This window comes from Diadema antillarum, unplaced genomic scaffold (genome assembly GCF_040938485.1).
Source record: "Diadema antillarum isolate AM-2024a unplaced genomic scaffold, OU_Dant_1.0 seq00000462_RagTag, whole genome shotgun sequence".
Taxonomy (NCBI): Eukaryota; Metazoa; Echinodermata; class Echinoidea; order Diadematoida; family Diadematidae; genus Diadema; species Diadema antillarum.
In genome coordinates, this window is record NW_027271433.1 from 180,608 (window position 1) to 203,430 (window position 22,823).

The following is a 22,823-nucleotide window of genomic DNA, read 5'->3' on the forward strand; positions in this document are numbered from 1 at the left end:
CCCCCGACCCTCCTAAAAAAAGAAATACCCAGAAAACAAGCCAAAAAAGAAATTAACGGGTACAATTTGAAAGAGAAGGTATGGAGGAGTAATATCCAACGAGTGCTAACCTTGTGTCCCCTACAGGAAGAGCAGCAGTCGCGGTCCCGCCAGCTGTCCTCTGACCAGCGCCAGTGCCGATCCTACCTCACTCTGGCCAACGAAACGCTGGAGATGTTCAACTACCTGACCGTTCACATCAAGAAACCATTCCTCAGACCCGTGAGTGGACGAATCTCATTCATTCACGTTCACATCTCTACCTCCCCCCTCCCCCCCCCCACTCAGACAATGAGTATGATGATTACATGAATTCAATATGCTGTGCTACATTAAATATATAGCAGGAATATGGGTTCTTATTGTCATTTCTTTGTTTGTTGTTGTTATGGAAGCAGTTGCAGCACAAAACTTTCCTTTAAGCCTAAAAAAAGGGGTTCAGGATTTTTTTTTTTGAAATGCAAAAAGATCATGTGATGCCCCTTATAGTCTTTTCTCTTTAGAGTCCATTACAACCTTTTGTACCAAATTTTTGTGATGACAGATTACATTGAAAATTCACATATCACTACAATTTTGCATATTTTCTGTTTATTTTTGTACAAAAGATATTGGTGAATTGGAAGAACTTGATATATTGCTTTTGAAAATTGCAAAATTTTTCTTCTCCACTAAGATGAGCCAAAATATGATAGAAGTGACTTATATAAATCATATACCCTATAATGAAATTACTTAAATTAAGTTAGAGCTGAATTGGCTGATTAAAAGAGTACAGTGAGATTTAATGGCACTTTTTTTTGGTTAATCCCCATCCAGGAGCTGTGCAGCCGTCTTGCCGTCATGCTGAACTCCAACCTCCAGCAGCTGTGCGGGCCGCGCTGCAATGACCTGCGGGTGGAGAATCGGGAGAAGTACGGCTTTGAGCCACGCAAGATGCTTGACCAGCTGACCACCATATACCTCAATCTGGACAGCCAGGAGCTGGCTGAGGGGATAGCCTCGGATGAGGTGAGAACGTAGAAATTTCTACTTTCAGGTTGTAGTGATGGCTCTGATGGTGACGATGAGGAGGATGATGATGACGACGACAACGATGATTATCAAGACAATGATAATGATAGTAATAATGATAACTATAGCGATAGGGATCACAATAACAGTGATATCAACAATAGTAGTAGTAATGGTAATAGTGTATATAGTGATTACATATAGTAATAGTGATAATGCAAACAATGATGATAGTAATAACAATCATAATTGTAGTGATAAGAATCACAGTGACAATGACATCAATAATAGTAGTAGTAATGGTAATAGTATATAGTGATTACATATAGTAATTGTGATTATGCAAATAATAATGATAATAATAACAATCATAACTATAGCGATAAGAATCACAATAACAATGATATCAATGATAATAGAAATAATGGTAATAGTATCTCGTCAGTGGAGTTACAAGACAGTGTATCTCAGATTTTGGTAAAAATGACTTTTTTGGATTAATGGTCGATAATCAGCTGTCTTACCCCAAAAATGAAGCCACCATGGCATGTCAAAGGAACGGCTGTCCCATTTAATATAGTTCTTTGACTGCTGTGTTTATTTGCTCTCATGAACATTTGACATTTTGTAGATACAAGGTCTTGTCACCCCAGCGACAATATAGTGATTACGTATAGTGATAGTGATAATGCAAACAATAATGATAGCAATAACAATCATAATTATAGTGATAAGAATCACAATAACAATGATCGATAATGATAATAGTAATGGTATTGGTATATAGTGATTACATATAGTAATAGTGATAATGCAAACAACAATGATAATAATAACAATAACAAGAAGAGCAGTGATAGTGATAATGATAAGTAGCTACTAAATGACTGGTCATTGCTCATGGGATGACAGGATTTTTGTTTGGTTATTTATTCATTCATTTTTTTCCCCATCACAATAACAAATAAGTGATGACTAGGGACCTTCTTCTCATTTGTAACTTATGAGTAACTGTCCACTATCTTGTCAATTTGCCAATTGATTTTTACTGTCCTATTGTGTCACCTCACCTTGCTTTCGACTCTTTATGTGCCACGTTCACGTGCCCGACTCAGTCGACGGCGTGCCAACTTCGCATATTCTGCTCAAACGCACAAATCCGTCCAAATCAATCGATAAATCACCAAATGCCACAGCACAATGAAAGCATTTCTCGCCATTCCGTTCCCCTCACATTTAGCTTGCATTTTATGTGGCGAATTACTTGCAATCGGTGTTCCCTACTGGATTTGCATGTAAATTCTAAGTTTCTGCCACTGTTGTGTGTGCAAAAGTCATGCCTTTACAGTAATGTAGCTACTGGTCATTTGAAGGAAAAACAATCATACATTTGACATACAATTTACATCAAAGGAAAGCTTGGCATTTTCTCTGCAACTTTGCTCACTATACATGTTCAGCTCAACAGAAATCTGTAAAAGTTACATAGATTTGAAAAACAGAATGTTTTCTCAAAGTATGACTACGTTGGTGTCTCTGAATAATGTGGCACACAGGGGTTTCCACCATGGCACATAAAGAGTTAATGGGAAAGTGTTCTTTGATCAAGAAGTGCGAAATTTGTGCTTGCCTACGCAGCGATCGTTCTGCCAGGACATCTTTGCGGAGGCGATCCGCATCATGAACCGCAGCAAGATCAAGAGCTCCAGCCAGATCCAGCAATTCGCCAATCTCTCCCAGAGGGCGCAGAAGATTTCAGAGCTCAACCGGCAAAAGGACATTGACCTCGAGGATGCCCCGGATGAGTTCAAAGGTCAGTGCTCTATTTCCTGCCATTCAATATCCACAAGTATATATACAGTAGATAACAGAAACGTAACATGCAAACGCACAAGGAAGTCTAATACGAAAGCCCCTTCGATACTTAATGCTGCCAGAAACCATTTCATGTGTTGAAACATTTGCAGGTGCTTTTGTGCTTCAGATAATTCAATTTGATGCAATTCTTTTCTGAAACCTACATCACCACTAAGAAATATAATTGTGCAGGGTTCACACTGACAAGATAACATTACACAATGGTGTTTCTTTCTTCAATATAATATTTCTCAAATTGGGAATGCACTAAGTTTTGTAAATGGTTGAATTTGCAATGCAGACCCGCATTGTGTGAATTAAAACGGAGTATGATCAGTATTTGAGACAGAAGTTATCACTGTTATGAAACTCCACATAGATAATAAATAATGCATTTATGTGAATACAGGAGGCAGTATATTTTGCTAGTTGTAAATTTCCCAAATATCCAGCAACTTGCAAAATTCTCCACATTAAAAACATCGCGAAATATAGTGTGAATGTAGTATAGAGTGTATTGGAAGAAAATTCCACCTACTCTACAGCAACCGTGAAATATTAAAGTGATGATGATATTTGTTGGGGTTTGTCTGAAAGGTCCTGTTTACTTTGGGGAGCAGTGATTTAAAAAAATTTGGAGATATCACATTTGATACATATGTGTAGGTCTGTTGTATCACAAAACATCCTACCGTATGAAATTTTTGCAAGAAAGCCTAAAATATAAGGAGATATCAGTATTTTCTAATAAACCATGACTGTCGATGGTTTAGTCAGGAAACACTTTTAATACCTATTGTTCACATTTTGTGTATTTAACAATACTTAGATCGATTATACGGATTCAAATCTTTACATTGGTTGTTTCTATCCCTAATTCTCAGGTTAGAACTATTTTAAAGCACTAATGCTGGGTTTTTATTTCATCTGCAAATGGTAAATTATGCCTTAATCGTGTCCTCACTTCCCAGATCCCCTCATGGCCACGCTGATGTCAGATCCGGTGATGCTGCCCTCAGGCAACGTGATGGACCGTGCTATTATAGAGCGCCACCTCCTCAACTCCCAGACGGACCCCTTCAATCGGCGGCCGCTCAGCAGCGATATGCTGCAGCCAGGTACTCCACCCAAATCTCTTCTTTCACATCTCATTCACTGACTCTCTCTCTCTCCGTCCTTCTTTCATCTTGTTGTTGATCTCCTTTGTTTCTCCATCCAATTTTCAGTGTACATGATCACGTAAATGCAAATCTGAACACTGGGCTGTCATAGTCTTCTCTATGTTCGTCCTGTGTTGCTGAGGTGTTTTGAATTTGTGTGCAATGCTCAAATGCCTAATCTCTTACTTGCTTGGCTGCATCGAAAACTCAAAAGCTGATTTTCTCAGAAGTCGGTGCTGTATTGTGACTGCCTTTCCTGCAGATTGCTTACTTTGAAAGTAGTTTTGGACAGGCTGTATACATACTGTCACCTGAAAGCTAAAAATCCTTAAAATTCCAACATACCATTCTAAGGTTTTATCTGACTTTGTAGGTGACAGTCGCATATGGCACTAGTTAATTGCCCTCCCGGCCCTCTGCCTATACCTGTGAACAGTGTATGAGAGGTTGTTTTCGTCTGTGTAAAGCAGTCAAAGTGTTAGTCATGTTGTCGCCCCTGACGACCAAAGTAGAGTCTCGGATTTCTTCTGAAGTTGAAGTTGAAGTTTATTGACTCAACGACCCTCATGGGGTATGGGAGTACAATGCCAATTGCAAATTGTTACGTACAAAATAGAATAATTTCAAATAGAATTTAACATATACATGTATAACAAAAATTTATACAAGATATCAGCATATCAAATACAATTTGCATGAAAGTGTCTAATGAATAATCTACATACAAATGTAAATCTACTGTATCTCTATAAAATTACGAACAATGCAGCCACTGCCTGATGCAAATAATCATACAAAAGATACATAGAATATACTAAAACACAAAAAAAATAATAAAGTGTACAGTAACTAATGAAAAAAGGGAATTATTTCTTTACGAAACCTTGAGATATTCCACAAAGTCTTTTTCTTAGTGGAATTAAACACTTGATCGTATTTAAATGTGCTGGGATATTTCCTATAATACTTCTTGAGAAATGTTTTTCGCTTTGTCTTTAAGAAGGGACGTACAAACAAATAATGGAATTCATTGCCAATATCGTTTTTAGAGCAGTGAGTACACAGAAGTTCAATTCAGTTCTCATAATTTGTTGAATTTTTTCTCCGTCTTCTCCGTCTCTCACACAGCCACAGAGCTGAAGAAGAGGATAGAGGACTGGATTCTATCCAAGAAGCAGAAATGATGGCACCGTGGGGCGGGGCCCGGGTCTCAACGACACTTCCGCCATCTTTGGAAGCCGCAGCCTTGGGCGCCAGTCTTCATTTCAGACCCGTTCAATTTTTGAAAGTGCTGGAGACACGGCCATCTCTATGCAGTAGTGCAATTTGACTTGTCGCCAAAACCATGCAGAGTAGTTATCGAGAGCTGTAGGTAGACACAATGTACTTGTAACCTGCTTTTAAATGCAAAGCGACATAATATGATCTGAATTTATATCTACTAGTATATATCTACAATGTGTGTTCCTTATATCCTGTATGTATTTAAAAAGAGAGAGCGGAGACTTTCTGGAGTTGCTGAAAGAAAGCTGCATTTTTATGACCTGCCATGGCTATCAATCAAGCTTAGAAGAGAATTCGAGATGCTGTGGTTTTCAGCTCTCCTCTGGGCTTGACTGTAAAGAAATAGATGGAAAAAGTAGATAAAGTTGTCTGTGGTTTCATTCACATGCATGGTACTGTGTAATCACTAAAGGCACTGTCTTGTTGTTGAGTAACTCTGTGTGGGGTATTAAGGATTTCCATTAATTCAGTCAGCCACATGTGAGTCAAAAACTTTGCTGTTGAGAAGAGTGCATCACCCAACGGGAAATTGGAGTCTTTTACTATCCACTTGTCGTCGGTTTGTAGAATTTTTGTCTGCATTTCAGGGAAAGAGTGGGACATGTATTTACTGAAACTATCCATATCATTAATTTTACACCACCAAATATTCCCCTTCTGAGTGAAGTAGTGTAATGTGAGAACAAGTAACTATCCTTATTACAACTGTAACAGTGGAAATTTTCATGCAGGTGATTTTTTGGCACTCAGCTGGGTAAGATAGATTTTGCATGTTTGCAATTCGGCTCAAAAAGTATTACATACAAAGAGCAAAAAATTTTTATGTCTTTTTTTTTTCATGATGCGCAAAATGAGCAAAAGCTTACATCTCTACAGCTTTGCCCAGGAAAAGGAATCAAATAGATAAACAAAGAAATTCTTTGCTGGATATTCTTTTAGGATTGAAACTGTCTGATAATATACCAGGTTTATGGCTCTGTATGACAAGCCAGTGTTCTCTCCAATTTCGTTTGATAGTTATACCCTTCCATGTTCAAATTAGACTTTAGGTCAGCATGTCCTTGGGTTCTGTCTGTTAAAGTAGGCGAATGTACCTCACAACTTCTCTCTCAGCTGAGAAGTAGAATTCATATGTTTTGCCGCTGCAAGTTTTTTAGTAGTTCTGGCTCAGAATGAAAAGACCAGAAGACACAAATGAGGTAACGACTGTCCGTCAGAGTTTTCACAGTGATCAGATAATGATGATGAGAGTTGTGAGGAATGTCCCTTGCAAATAAAACCCTTGGCAGTGATTGTTACTGCCTTTTAAGCACAGACTTGTCCTACTGCACCACTTAATACCCATCCCTTACTACCCTCGCCTGTTCCCATTGTACTCCCCTCCTGCTCCCCCTCCCTCCATGTGACACACACACAGAGTGGATTGCTTTTATGTATACTACAGAAACTCACCTGTAATGAGGGTGATTATGAAGGAGGTGTGATGACCAACTTTGGTGTCTGTTTATGATCCGTACATGTTTCATCAACCACTGCCTACGTGTTGAATGAGGAGGATGTTTCGCTGAAGATGTGATGGTTGCAGTCTAGATGTACCGTAGGAAGGTAGCATGCTCAAAAGCACAGGCAAACAAGCAAAGCTGCAACAAGAAGGCATTTATCATGAAGTCGGAACAGTATTTTGATATTTATTTGTATAATTCTATAATGATGCATTGCCCAGGTTGCTCATGTTTTGTACAGATGTTTATTCGTACATAGAGTACGAGAATTTCTTGCTAGTGGTCCGAGTTCTTTTGTCTGAGGAGGGTGAAATTGCCCCTCTGCAAAGACTAGCAGTGTTTCTCACTCTATACTGAGCTGAGAATCGAGTTCTGCTGCCATGCAGCACTCTTCCAACCCCAGATTGTGGAACATTCAAACGATGGTGAGTAAGATACAGACGCACTTGCTCAAGTCTGCAGCCATTCTTTGCTTTTTGGACGACACCGGGCTCTTCAGACATAGACTGTATGCCACCAAGACGACACGATTCCAGCCGTGAGGATCCTAGACGGAGCAAGCATGCGTTGCAGACAAAATTATGTTAATGAGAGTAATGTAATTTCTCCTGGGATGACCTGTAATCAACTCTCCACATCAGGATCGTTGTTGGACCTCCTCAAACAACCAATAACAAACGAACAAACTTTGTAGAATCCTGCAAATCTATTAACCAGGTGTTAGTTGTTGATAATCTCTTAGATGGCATTTGTCAGATCAAAAATGACTGACGTTGTGTGTTGTACAGTTATTAAAGAATATGGTTGTCTTGCGTTACAATATGCAATAGTGTATTTGTCGATGTTTATATGATACACAACTGTTTAGTTTGAACAGCAGAGCTAAACTATTCTTTGTGAAGATATGGTGCAAAAGCGGATCATCATTATAGTATTTATAGTGTCGCCACTTTGTTCAGTGTGTGTCGCTTGTGGCCAGCCTTGATGTAGTTCAGCAAAGAGCACGTTTTGCCCGAATGAGCAGCGATAATGATATAATGTTGATATTTCTTAGCGGTGGCCGTCTGGCTGCCATATATTGTGCACCTGCTTCAGAGTTGATCCTTGCATGACTTAAGCCGATGGGAGCAACTCTACAAATTTTGATTGATCCATTTGTTTAATATTTGGATCATAAGCATGCAAGCAAGTATTGTGAACTGCCATGGGAAGTTTATAAGGCTTTATTAGCCTTGTCATTGTTTTCAAAATTGGATCATTATCGACATCTCTCCTGTGCATACCCTGCAATTTAGAATTTTGCATCCAGATGGAAGAAGTGTTCGGGCAAAGGGAGATTACGACGTGGCCGATGCAATATTCACACGCACGCACACACACCAAAAAAAAAAAAATGTGATAAAAGTGCATGGATGTGTTTAATGAAGACTTTGTTCATGCACTGCACCTGGAATTAACAGACTCGTGTTCTTGGTGTAATATTAAATGAAGGGCAGTGCTCTGATCTAAGTCTTCTTTGCCAGCTGGCCAGTTACAGTGTGCAGGTACCATCTGTGCAAAGTGTTCCCCAATAAGCCTCAAGTTTGTTTATTTGTTGTTGTTTTTTTTTGTCATGGATACCCCTCTCTCCTTTTGTCAATGGGATGGGGGGATCCCCACTTGCAAGGTACACCAGAAATATTGGACACATGTTTTGGATTTTTTTTTTGCAAGTATTTAAAGCTGTATAGGGGCATTCTGGTATGCCGGTGAGATTCAAAAACATATTATCCTTTAGATAATATGTATTCTTGTTGTGGATGAACAGATACATGTATCATGGTGCAACAGGGTTGGAACCAAATGACGGTATAGATTACTGCGGTCGTAGAAATTGATTTTAATGTTTTGTTGTAAGTAATTTGCATGTTTTTAGCCTTTTGGATCAGCTTTAATATGCCTCTGTTGCCTAGTTAGATTGATATTTCTAATCTTACTCTCATGAAGTAATATTTTATGGTCTTGAAGAATATGAGCCATGTTCAGAGGACAAATATGTTGATAATGTGAGTTTGTTTGTGAGTACATCCATGCCAGTGAAAGTGGGCATCTGTGAGGCTACACCCTCATACTGACTGCAGACAGACCCAAATTCTGGACGCTGTCTGGTCAGCTGAGAGTCAGAAGGGCACTAATACCCAGAGTTTCTGTCCTTCTGGTACTCAACCAACACAATGTCCTTAAGTCAGTTTTGGGTAATGCGAACCATGCCAACATGCGCTGAATTCTAAGCCCTGGCTGGAAGAAAGGGAAGTAGTGTGGGGTGGGGGTTGGAGTTCACAGTCTGGCAGGAATAATTGTATTTTGTGCGTAAAGTCTCATGTGCCATTATAACATTTCTGGCTGTTCGTGCATCCTGAGTTGAGCATCAAAATTTGTATACTAAGGTAAAGTCCACATTTGAAGACCCTTTTAAGTGTAGTTAGTTTATGTCTTTGCATGTATGTGTGTGTGTGTGTTTGCATGTTGATGGTGTTATATGGGGGAAGGGGGGGGGGGGGGGGAGAGATTCCATGTGGCTGAAGTACAGACTTGATGCCTGTACAGAAGTTAAGTAACGAAAGTCACTCAGACAATTCCAGATTGCCAGCTGATGGTGAATTTTAAGCAGCAAGAGATTACCTTTGATTGCCAACCAAGAATTGATCCAAACTGATCCAAATGAACAGACGTACTGGCCGCTCCATAGGCTTGAGACAGCCATAATGCTCATGAGAAAAGATCAAGTTTATATATATATATATATATATATATATGTAGCTTGCTCTAAGTGTGAGCTCCATGCCCATGCCAGTGCGGACCAAAACAAAATGAAATATTCAATAAATGAGGGCAAGGTTTTTATGATTATTGAGTTTGCAATTGAAAATCCCAACGCAATGAGGTTTGTTGTTAACTGCATTCTTAAAGTTTGGGAAGACTTATCCTGGAGTGGTGGATATACATGGGGTTTTATTCAATGGCAGAGTAATTTGATACTGTGTAATTCATGTCTATATTTTATATATTACTCCAAACACACAACATATTACAGAGCATGAGCCAGTTCTGCCAGTGGTATATTTGAATAGACTACCGAGGCTTTTTCGTGTCTTGTTATGTTTGGAGTCCAAAGTAAAGATTGTGTATTCTGCCAATTTGATAAAAGCATAGGACCTTATTCAGATATTACATCTATTTGTTTGTGTAAGTGTTTTTTATTTATTTGTGGGGGATAGCTTCATCTGTTACAGGATATTAGAGTAATAGCTACAGGCTCCAAGGATGTTAACGTTGTTGAGAAGAAAATATGCTCCTTTGTTACTCAGAAAACGGCTCTCCTGTAATCAGTGTGCCGAGTTCCATACCCTTAATTTGCCATGAAGTACAGTATATGTAACAGTTTTATCTCACAAAAAGTCATTTGTAGTTAGATATGGAGATTACAATTAGCATTATTTTAGTGATTATGAAATCCCGATACCGTGACTGTATTGTGTAAATCTGTGTATATACGAAAGTAAACAAACGTGGGATGTGTGCGCGCATCAAGAGATTATCGACAACAGTGTATGCGTGTAAACGGAAGATAGAGGGGCGTTTTGAAGTGTAAAAATAAAACACTTCATGGAACATACATGGATGTGTCGAGGTCTTGTCATTGAAATGGGAAGTATGACATCAGTGGCAGATCCAGGGGGGGGGGGGGGGAGGGCCACCAGGCGGTGCTGCCCTTTAATTTTTTTATTGTTTATGAAATCAAAAGGAAAAAAATGAAAGGGGGTGTGTGCGCCCCCCTTTAATTTTTTAAAGTAACCATCTTTGTTAGCCGATTGTAGTGACACCAGAAAATTGCTTTGAAGCCTTTTTTTGTGTGCTTGTCAGCTGATTAAACCCTTGAAGTGGTGCCAGAAATATTTTTACCCCCCTCCCCCCTTTACGGAATTCCTGGATCTGCCCCTGTGACATGCTTACTGTGTTTCTATAAATATAAGGTAAATGGATGCATATGATATGAATACAGAGTTATGTCACCTACCGACACATACACATAAAATATAAATATTACATCCATTCACTAGTCTGTATGTGTGTATATATGTATGTATGTGTGTATGTATGCATGTATGTATGTATGTATGTATCTATCTATCTATCTATCTATCTATCTGTCTATCTATCTATCTATCTACAATCTGTCTGTCTGTGTAGAGAAGTCGAGGAGACTATTTTGCAATCGTATTAGTTCTGCTATCGTTGAGCTTCCCCATTGGGATTTTTCTTTTCTTTTCTCTTCCTTTCTCTTATGAGCTCCTCTATTGAGACATAATATATTATGAGCTCCCTCGTGGAGACATAATGAGCATAGGTTTATAGTATATAGTATCGTTTGATCTGTATATTGATATCAACCCCATCGATTTTTGTTTTGTTTGTTTTTCCTTAACAACAGCAACACAAATTTACTATCATCATTTATCTATTAGCCTATCAATTCTATCTTTCGAGTCAGTCACTTTTTAATTCATTTCATTTTTATCGCCATGTAATATAAGCCTACATGTATATAACGACTGATGAAATACACTTTCCACGTATTAGAGATTTGGACAGCAGTTATTGAAGATAAACATAATTATTGTTTTCTTTTGCTTTCACCAAACTTAACCTTCATAACGATACTTTTCAGCTTATCACCTGTTCGTTGTACATATCCGACTTTTGTAGAGTATCGTTACATCGGGTCTATGACTGTGTGTGCATGTGCGTGTGTGTGTGTGTGTGTGTGGGTGGGTGGACGTGTGTGTAGGTGTGTGTGCGTGTGTGACATGCTTTTATTTTCACAACACAAATATCACTAATTACAAGCGACAAGAGGGGGGACAAGACGCAATCTTGGCTGCACTTGTAAACGCGCTCGAGCTATCATACTCATCAAAGTGATACACTTTCATCATCAGAAGCCGCGGCGACGTGAGATACAGAAACGAATCTAGGCCTTACTTCTCCGTGCTTCCGATGTTTCTTTCTGTCATTAAAGGCGGGGGCGTCTCGCACGTTGATTGGGTAATTATTGGACTCTGTGGATGTTGCGCAACGTTAACAAGCGTATTTATGTCTGTGTGTCTGTCAGTTAAAGAATTATTTTGATGACGCACAAGGGTAGGAGAAATGGAGTCACGCGACAGAGTAAAATGTGAAGGAAGGAAGAAAAATAAGAGATAAAGAACGGGGAAAAAATAGATAATTTGTCTCTCCAGAGACGTACCACGCCGTCAGGACATACACGCTGTTTGCGTGTTCTGTCGTTGTTTAATTGATTCAATTTTAAACAGCCGATTGCGCTCGAGTAAGGAAACAAACAGAAAGAAAAGGGGGGGGGGATATAATTATACACGTGTATATAATCTATTAATCGTTATCTCAGTATAATGCCGAAAGGTTCTTGACCTGTGGGATAGACAGAATTGAGATGTGTGATCTGATTTCGCCATTCGTTATCAAATCAATGTTTGTCCCCCTTCCATTACGCAAAGATGTCATAAACTCACGAAGTACGCTAACAGCAGAAGGACAGAGGAACGAGTCTTCTGTGTTTCTTCTGTGCTTACGTTTTAATGCTACAACATAGTACTAAGAAAGATTCGAAATTCTATCATCCACCATTTGGAATTTGCTTTCAATAAACATTGTATAGAAAGGGTCTACCAAGAAAGTTGTCTGGCTGACGCAGTTTGCCAGCCTGATGAGTTGTTTTTGAAGTACTTTGAGATCAAAAGTAGAAATAAGTAAATTGGTAGTTGCATACACGACTCTTATTCCTGAACGCGGCCTCCCCGTTCAGCAGTGGGCTGGGACAAAATGTTGCTACGGTATTATTGTGATACGTAATCATCGAATCGTGCCCTAGCAGTAGTAGTGAATCGCATGTAGCTAACAAGCTGCTGCATGCGATTCACTCTTGCGCAATAGATACTGCTATGCCCGATATGTAATCGATGTGATCGATGTATACAACATCACGTATAGCAACCGCGATCGGGCATGCTCGGAGATTGCAATACTTCCGGCGTACCCTCTTGGGCAATATTTCGCATTTTCATCGTTACCCAGCTGAAATCGTGTTACCACAATGTTATTTCAAACAACATTTACATACATCATTATATCTCCATTTTACAGTAAAACCCCAACAGTTTATCCTGGTGTGAAGTATGTTTTGTCTTTAAAATGTCTTCAGGAGTGCATTTCTTCCAGTGTCATATATAAGTGGGCTATCAAATTGAATAATCAGGAATGGAATTAAACAGATGCTTGAAGGAACACCACTTACGCGACATTAATATTGTTTATCAATATCTGTGTATTTTATCGATCTAAAAAATGGTGCATCTATTCTAGACGCGCGCTTATTGCTCATTCTTTAAAACATCCACGAGAGCGATCAGTGCAAAATATATCAAATCGATTTCTGTTAGATGGAAATTTCCCTAACGTTGCGTCTAATAGCTGACGAATGAGCGCGGACACGTGGTGCTCTCTGTGTGTGCAGGTGACCACATCTTGTATGCAAAATAGAGAAAAGAAATAAGTTTACATCCGAATGCAAGTCTTTTAATCCTCACTCTGGTATCCTTAAGGGTATTTTGTTTGCTCTATTTGTTCTAATTCCTTTCTTTTGTTTTATTTGTTAAAAACTCTTTGTTGACTTTGTTTCACTTCGTGTATGAAACGACATTGATATTTACTACGGTAATGAAAAGTGTTAATTATGAATTATTATTGTTAATATTGATCTACTGCTAGTTAATGATTGACTCAAAATTAATTTCTGCTGTAACATACATCATAAGGAGTATTGCTAATTAGAATTTATCTCAAACTTATCCCGGTGAAATAATGGCCATCGTTGTATTGGAGTAAAAATATGTCGAAACTCCAATCGTTGTATGGACATAACATATTTTTTGTCCCTGAAAGGAAGTGTTTGTGAGGAGAGAGAGTGAGAGGGAGAGAGAGCAAGATGTTTGTATTGAACCGAAGAACACAATGCGAATTCGATGTTGTTGAACTATGATGTAACCACTGCACAACTTTTTAGCATCTTAAGAAACGAAAAAGAAGCTGGAAACGAGATGCGAAATTTTTTTTTTTTCCGGTGACTTTTGCTACTATTTCGCATTCTCGTAAATGTTTGCTCAAAATATAGTCAATGAACTTTGGCAAGTTTGGGTACACCGATGCCCCTACTTTCTCTCAAACGGTTTACTTATATGAATTTACCACGGGTTATACGGAACAACAACGAAAAGAGTCGAAATCTCCATGATTTAATTATGATATAATGGCGTTTAGATGATATACAATTTCGGTCGCTTGAAAACATTCATTACAGACGGTTCTCCTTCTTACCCACTTCTAAAGAGATATAAAAATAATTGTTTGGTCCTCGGTAGACTTACTTTGCATGAGAAAACATCAAGAAGACAGAAGACAAACGTACAATAGACATCTATTGGACTCACTTTCGGAAAAAAAAAATGATGAAGTCATGCTTTGAACTTGCCGCACGCATAACGATTGTTTAAAGATCTTTATAATAGTTGTTTATGGCGACTTTGTTTTTATTAATCACACATATTTCATGGGATATGTGATACAGAATCATACTAGGAACAATGATAACTATACACCGGCTATCTTATTCTATTCCCTTGTTCAAAACGTTGAAAGTATCACGTTCTCAAAGTACTGAATGATAACTATTAACTATAATGATTGTAGCGTCCCTCATAACACGCGTTCACTCATGAGACGGTTTTGTCGGTAGACAAAAGTAACAAGTCTCTTGGGTAACTTGCAGGTTCTCAAGATTACGTAACAGGAGGGCTAAGTTGAAATTACAACGTCACCACATTTGATTTCGTTTCTTCCCGAATAAGCTAAGGTTAGAGCGAACTTGAAGGACTGCCGCTCTGTTAATGAGATTTCTGGTCTGTATAAAAGCAGTTTCAATTCAAACTGCTGTCAAAGTAATGCAAGAGCACAGTTGACAACAACAACAATAACGAAATTCTGGCTCTCTTTGATGAAAATGGACGCCGCGATTACACCCCTCTTTGCCGATGGTGAAACGGGCGCAGTGTTCGACGGCGAAGGCTCTCACGAGATCAACAACGGAACGGACGTCGCAATTACAGAGTTATACCGGACCGTTCTGCAAGAGTTCGCGCAGACGACAGCTACCCTCCTCGGGACCGAGGACACCAGCGGCCTGGTTGTGGTGGGAAGGCAGTCCTTTGAGGTTCCTTTTCTCGCCTGCGTCATCATTCTCGGAGTCATCGGAAACTTGCTGGTCGTCGCCGTCTACAGTCAAAAAGACCTTCGCGTGACCAACGCCGGCCTGCATATACTGAACCTAGCAGCAGGTGTGTACTAAACAACATTTCACACAAATAAAATGAAATAATCATCCTGGTTGAATTAAGTTATTAATTTTTACTGTTAAGATCATATCATAAAAGACTAATATCATTTTATTATTTTACTTATTTTTATTATTCTTTATCATTATCATTATCATCATTATTTGATCTTAAGTTCCCATCACCGTTTTTGAACCGTAGAAAACTCTCCCCAGAAACAGATTGATTAGGTTCTTCCTTTCAAGATATAACTACTTAGCTCTCAATACATGTATTCCAATACAACGACAATGTACATTGTGTACTTGAAAAACTTTTCTATTTTGACGCCAGATGAAAAGACGGATTCAGTGCAAATCTCTCCATGCTTGAAGTTGATATTAGTGATCACACTCAAGCGCAACAAACGCTGACATTTTCACGAAGATTCGATAGAAAAGAGAAAGTTATGGCTATTTGAATTGCTCAGTATCATACAATTCTAAGAACATTGGGTTAGGTCAATGTCACATGAAATGCATGCAAGGCAAGTACAGAGGTGACGCGACATTTGCTCCTGCGACAATTGTTCCTGTCTTATTCTAATTCTCCAATAAGGACATAGGGTAAGGGTTAGGATAAGGTTTGACGTGAGGATTAGGATTAGGATTAGGATTAGGGATACGTTTTTGGGTAGAATTCATGTTTGGCTTGTTTGTGCAAACATTTCTTGGGAGCAATTATCGCAGGAGCAAATGTGATAGAACCAGTTACAGTAGGCTCCTACTAATGTACGTATCACGCTCTCACAAGTCATCTATCTTGCACGCAAATCTTTTTCTGATATTTTTTTTCCGGACATATTATTTTAGAAGATACATTACAATCGTTTCCTTTACATCAGATTGTCAATAAGTTGCAAGGACTCAGCAATGTTGACGCTTCATAATGTCGTCTTGAACGAGGCGGGATGAACGGCTAAATCATAATGAACAAATCAATACCACTCTCATGTTTGTCACTCGGTCATATGAAGATATGCAGTGCACGACGGACTTTGACAATGACAATAATAATCTATAGGTCGGGGTCATCCCACTAGACCGTCACCCACGAGTCATACAGCCCACGAGTTCGACAATGGAAACAGGTCCATGAGTCATACAGCTCACGAGTCATACAGCCCATGAGTTTGACACTAGGTAAAAACAGCCCACGAGTTCGACAGATACAACACGGGGCTTAATGTGTCAGTCTCGTGGGCCTTGTTAGCGTAGTGTCGAACTAATGGGCTGTATGACTCGTGAGCTGTATAACTTATGGGCTGTATGACTTGTGAGCTGTATGACTCATGGGCTGTCGATACCCTTGTCCTGCACGCCGGTATGAAATAATGGAAACCATTCAAGAATGACTGGGAAGGCGACTCTTTGTTCACTTCATACAGGCGATGTGTTTCTTCTGGTAATTGTCGGTGGATTTCACATCACCGAGTTCTACTACAGCACCTGGGCCATACTTTGGAGAACAGATATCCAATGCGTCCTCCATCGATTCGCCCGGTATGTCGGCTTCAACATCACCATTTTCGAGATGATGGCCATGGCAGTCGACAGGCAAGTACATCACGCATCCCTACTGCATATCTATTTTGAACCTAGACAGGGGTAAGGGGGGGGGGGGAGAGAAAGAGCCAAAACAAAGAATGGAAGAAAGAAAGAAACAAACAAACAAACAAAAGAATTGAGAATGACGGGGAGAGAGGGGCAAATTAAATTCTAGATTTAAAAAAAAAATATTCTTGACAGGAAGAACGTTGCTACTCCAAAATGTCACATTGTGACTATTCCTACAGCTGTAAATTAATCTTTGGCACTACTGTCCTGTTTTCGTGACACAGGTCAAAATACCAAAGGTAAAGAAGTCAGAAATCACGTAACAATGTCAGAGGAACAACATTCATGGGATATCAAATGGCTGTATAAATCCAAATGCTGTACATTATAATATCATTTAATCGTCTTAAATTACGTAAACAGTCTGAGTGTAGTGGTGAAGTTTAGCCCTATAAAAATGTCTTTTAAATTGTATCGCCTATATACATAACTATATGTAAATGTGTATATATATATATATATATATGCATATATACATATGAATAAAAATATATATACATCTATGTTTATATGCATATTCCACGAAATGAAATTTTCACGTTGAAAAGAGACAATTTTCCAGAGGTAGAAATGTCGGATTAAATATTAACTATATATATGTATATATATATGCTTTATATCACCAATAGATGATCTCACCTTACTCCCTCGTTATTCTCTTTTTCATCATTCTTCCCCCCCTTTTTTTTTTGTATACTTGAAGGTACATCGCCATCTGCCATCCCTTGAAGTTCAGGATTTACTGCACGACCAGACGAACGAAGATGAAAATGATTGCAACATGGGTTGGCGCGTTTCTAGCTGCGATACCAATTCCGCTTAACATCGGGGTAAGAGATCCGAGATGTGCATGTGGTACTACAGTAATTTAATCTCAAGAGAATAATGTTCCCCCACACGCACCTTTCCCTGAAACGAGGACAGCATCACATGACAAGATGTCTATCTAATCTGAAAAATGAAATAAGCTTTGTTACTGTCTCGAGTGGAGTGACAGACGCTCTCTTCCACTAAGGTAAATTTGCATGGGATTTGTAAATGAGCACTTAAGTATGATAGAATGGATGCAAACTGGTTAACATGTCAGGAGAAGAAATTCCAGACCGCTTTTGCTAAAGCCAAGGTATTGCTATGTGTGACAAGAAACTTCAGTACGATATCAGGCCGTGAAGGGGACATCGCGCTGTGGTGCTGTCTCCGTGACACACTGTGTATGCAAAAACTTTAAAGCCAAATCCTCAGCTCCACCAAAACTGTACAATCCCTTTAAGAGCCAGAAAGCCAATGAGCAGGGATAATTCATGTTCGTTTTTTTCCTTTTGTAAATTGCTGTAAAACCAAAAGTCATAGTTATAGACAATTAAAACAATTGAATTTATTGAATGCACATTGTTTCCTCCGTTTCGTCTTGTATGAGTTACAGCCAGCCAACAGTTCTCAGAGGTTATATTCTTGTTCCGTTTTATTTCCATTATAAAGGATGGAAATGGGGCAAATTTTGTGACAGTTATTCCGAAGGTTCGTCATTTTGAAAGGCACAAATTCTGTATACCTAGATGTTCGTTAATTTGAAAATGAAGAAGGAAAAAGTTCGATGACCCGAACATTTGTTGCGTTGATTCGGAGGTTCGTTATTCCAGAGGTTCGTAATTTTCTAATATGATACGAGATCTGTTGTTTTGAAGGTTCTTTGTTAATTCGAAAATAAAATAAGGCTCATCATTTCCAAGGTTCGTTAATCCCAACGTGAAAAGAAGATGCATTCTAGCGAAACCTCTCGAATTATAAGCCCTTCGGCAGGGCTCGACACTAACGGTGGCCCGGTGGCCCGGGGCCACCAAAAATGAAAGTCGGGCCACCAAATTTCAAAAAAAGGCAAATTTGGTGGCCCGCCTCGGGCCACCAAATTTTTTTGAAAAAGTGTCATTTATCTATGTTAAGATGTTACAACCCATGTGCCTGTCAATGAATATTTATACTTAGTCTTGCCATTCAGCAGTAAAATTAAAAAGGACTGAATGAGTGCCCGAGAGTGGGTGTTGCGAGTTTGTTGAGGTTTATTTATGAGTAGATATGTCCAGCTTCCAATTCTTACTATGATAAAACTTAAATATTCGACTCATCAAAAAAAAGCAGGAATTTTAATGTTTTTTTATCGTTTTTGGGGGGCCACCAAGAATTTGAAATTGATGATTTTGGTGGCCCCATCGGGCCACCAAATAAAAAAGTTAGCGTGGAGCCCTGCCTTCGGAATGACAATACTTATTTAATTTCGGATCATTGAACCTGCGGAGTGATGAACTTTTCCTATTTTTTTTTCATTTCCGGAATAAGGAACCTTCGGAATAACAAAGTGTAGCTGAAATTGCGATGTTTTTTCTCTCTCTCCCTGAGCTGTAATAAAGCAGAAGAAATGAATTGAGATACGGAGGATGATAAGTTCAGTTTCTGAGTTTTGTTCATGCAGCCTATAGCTGTGGTTAACCCACGTAATATCTCAGATAATTCGATGTGCGTATACGTAAGTGTGCCTGTGTGTGTTTACGTCACTGGTCTATGTGTGTTCACAGGGCGAATACCGGTATTTTGCTGTGATCTTCAAAACACGACATCAGAAGCAGGTTTAACTAACTATTGTTTGATTACTTTTTGGAAACAAATTATACTTTACCTCGGCAACTATGTGATATTCATCTGAGGAAACAGTAGCTGCAGCAACAGAAGCTAATGCGAGACTGTATTTCTTTTATTTTGTTCCATCTCTCTCTACCAATATCTCTTAACCTGCTCCTGATCAGACTAAGTTTGGTGAGTCGGCGATTAGCGCGGAGTACAGAGGAAAGACTCCCTTTGCCTGTCGAGGGTTACCCGGCTTCCCCCATTGGTACGTGGTGGCAAAGTTGATCGACGTCAGTCTCGTTCTCTTCGTACTCCCAATTACCCTCACCGCGATCATCTACACCGTCATGGTCTTCTACGTTCGCCGGAACAACCTCAAGTTTGTCAAGGTGACCAGCAACATTCGACCTCCCGTTTATATAGTTTGGCACGTTTTCACGACAGATCTTCCACAAACCTTTGATCCTGTCGCCTTTACAGACAATTTCTTACGATTAGCTGATTTTTCCCGATTGTAATGATTTATCAAATAATGCATGACGTAAACTTACTGTGGTCCTCATTGAACTTACACATTTTTTTTTTTCTAATTCATTTGTCCTTTTTGTTGCTCTGGAAGTCGCCAGGTGTTCTAGGTTGAGAGTAAGGTTATCGCCCTCCATTATACCCAGTTTGATGGGACTTTCTTTAGGCTGAAAGGGTGATGATAAGGATTATGATAATAATTGTGCTATATGCGGTGTAAGTGATTAAAACAGTGACATGGTAGTTATAATATCAATCAAGATGATGATGATAATAGTAATAAGATGACGAAGAAGAAGCAAAATGATAAGAATGAGCAGATGAGGGATACATTGAGGACTTATAAAGACCAAATGGAGGTATGTCTATGTTGGAATCATGAAAGAATGCACCCTCAAAGTCAGATCGATACCAGAAACAAAGTAAACAGTTGAATTGTGTTCCCAATACAGGCACAAGTGTTCTAGATTACAGAATGATGGTATTACAACATGAAACAGCCAGGTCATTTTAAGAGGAAATCCACCCCTAAAATGAATAGATTTTAAAAGAAAGAGAAAAATATGCCCTACAGAACGATACAAACATGACAAAAATCTGACAAGAAATAAGGAAGATCGGTGACATTTTGAAATTTCACATTTTTTTTTTATGGGGGGGGGGGGGAGGGCGACACTTCTTTACCAGTCGTAATGAATATTCAAATCAGCAAGTTGATTATGTCATACTATCACAATTTCTTATTCATTTGGTATACAGAAATGGCCAAAAAAATCTCATATATTAGGTGTATAAATATAGAACTTGCTTTAAAACCACCCAATACAAGAAAAACAGATGTTAAATTGGAACATGCTTTTACTTGAACATGTATTAGCTGAAAATACCAAGTTTGACATATTTCATATAATCCTAGTATACATGAAAAATTGTAAGGAAATGTCATCATCAACTCGCTCATTTGAATATTCATAAGGACTACTGAAGACATGTGAAATCTCAAAATGTCATATCTTCCTTATCTATTATCCGAGATTCGTAATTTTCACTCCTTTTGTAGGGATTTTTTTTACTCTTTCTTTTGAAGTTCATTTATTTTGAGGGTGGATTTCCTGTTTAAGGGGATTTTAAGGACTTCACCATAATAATGATTCTCTCTGAAGTGAAATTGATACCCACCTGTATGAACAGAAAATGAATGTAAAGAACATGATGATGACCCATTTTCCCGCCAGATGTCGAACCAAGAAAATAAACTCCGATCACACTGGAAGACAGCCCGCGTGTTGCTCATCATCTTCGTGGCTTACACTGCTTGCTATGTCTTCTCGGCCGCTCACATCCTGGTCCAACTGTTCGACCCTTCCAACAGATCAACCATCCTCGTACTCGTCAAGAACATAGGTGAGTAATTATCTCATAAGAAGCTCGAAACCCACTCATGGTTGGGGTAGTTTTTGTTTCATTTTGTATTGTATTGTTTTGTTTTGTTCTTTTTATTTCTTTAGTACCTTTTTACTTTCAATACTATCAATAAAATTTGGGGGAAAACACTAAAAGAATAAACTCCTTTCTTAGCAATGCTTAGTTTACGCATAATCTGTCAATCAGCAATGTCTGGTAATTCCAATCTTACATTCTTCTTTGAACAGCTCGGTGCATGATTTAACACAGGTCACATAACTAATTATTAATACCATTCAAGGTGGTGATTATCTTTTGTTTGTTTATTTGTTTTTTGTAATGACATGATAGATTCATATCTTTATTCAAGACTTCCTGTCTCACTAGCTTTACTTAGCCGTACAGTATTACGAATATTAACAGCGTATTTCTCAATGAAATGTAGGTAGTTTGAAATAGTTATTAACAAGTACATTATGGAGCTCGTCAACCGCGGTAGAAATTTTCTGTGTAGTTCTGCGCTCAACAGACGTAATTTTTGTTCTTCCTATTATTGTCATGAGGGTAGTTATAAATGTTATATTTTTTTGTTTGTTTCTTACAGGTCTGTTGTCCCCGTTCACCAATAGCTTTATGAACCCTGTCATTTATTTCATCATCAACCCCCGCTTCCGGGTAGGTCTTCGCAACCTCTTCGGGCTGAGCCCGAGCAAGGAGCAGAAGAAATCTCAAGAAAAAAATAAACCAAACACCGACGAATCGACAAGTAACAAGACGGATTCGACCGCTGTCCCGTCGAAAGTTATCTGAAGACGCGCTTCTTCTCTTTGTGGTGTAAAAACTGTATTAAAGATGGACTTGTGATCTTATGTGCACACACATACACACATACACATTCGTAGTATGCTAATCACAGGGCCGGCGCAGCGTTTTCAAAAGTGTGGGGGCCCACTTCCGGGTTTCATGAGCTAACAAGCAAAAAAAAAAAAAGCAAAAAAAAAAAAAAAGGTCCTCAGCTCATCTCTCCCCGTCCCCGTCCACTTCCGGGTTTCTTCAGCTGACAAGCAAGCAAAAAGAAAAAAAAAAAAGGTCCTCAGCTCATCTCTTCCCGTCCCCGTCCACTTCCGGGTTTCTTCAGCTGACAAGCAAGCAAAAAAAAAAAAAAAAAAAAGGTCTTCAGCTCATCTCTCCCCGTTCGCTTCCGGGTTTCTTCAGCTGACAAGCAAAAAAAAAAAAAGGTCTTCAGAGAAAACACTTAACCTTACCGCCGCCATACTTCAAGATCTCTATCTATTTCTATTTTAGTGCTACTTACGTACT

General features: G+C 38.9%; 2 protein-coding genes across 2 annotated transcripts in view; both read left to right on the plus strand.

Moving 5' to 3' along the window:
- The window catches only part of LOC139733170 (ubiquitin conjugation factor E4 B-like), a 40,509-nt gene extending 35,255 nt beyond the window's left edge, over positions 1–5,254 (plus strand). The window contains exons 23-27 of the mRNA XM_071644012.1: positions 127–261; positions 859–1,050; positions 2,692–2,866; positions 3,882–4,028; positions 5,199–5,254. Coding sequence (XP_071500113.1) covers positions 127–261; positions 859–1,050; positions 2,692–2,866; positions 3,882–4,028; positions 5,199–5,254 — 705 coding nt within the window. The remainder of the gene's footprint in view (positions 1–126; positions 262–858; positions 1,051–2,691; positions 2,867–3,881; positions 4,029–5,198) is intronic.
- Positions 5,255–14,969: 9,715 nt separating this feature from the next.
- Positions 14,970–22,313, plus strand: LOC139733171 (growth hormone secretagogue receptor type 1-like). The gene is made up of 6 exons (XM_071644013.1): positions 14,970–15,303; positions 16,727–16,895; positions 17,659–17,785; positions 19,754–19,973; positions 21,339–21,503; positions 22,108–22,313. Exons 1-6 carry the CDS (start codon positions 14,970–14,972, stop codon positions 22,311–22,313), a joined length of 1,221 nt encoding a protein of 406 aa, XP_071500114.1.
- The last annotated feature ends 510 nt before the right edge of the window (positions 22,314–22,823 follow it).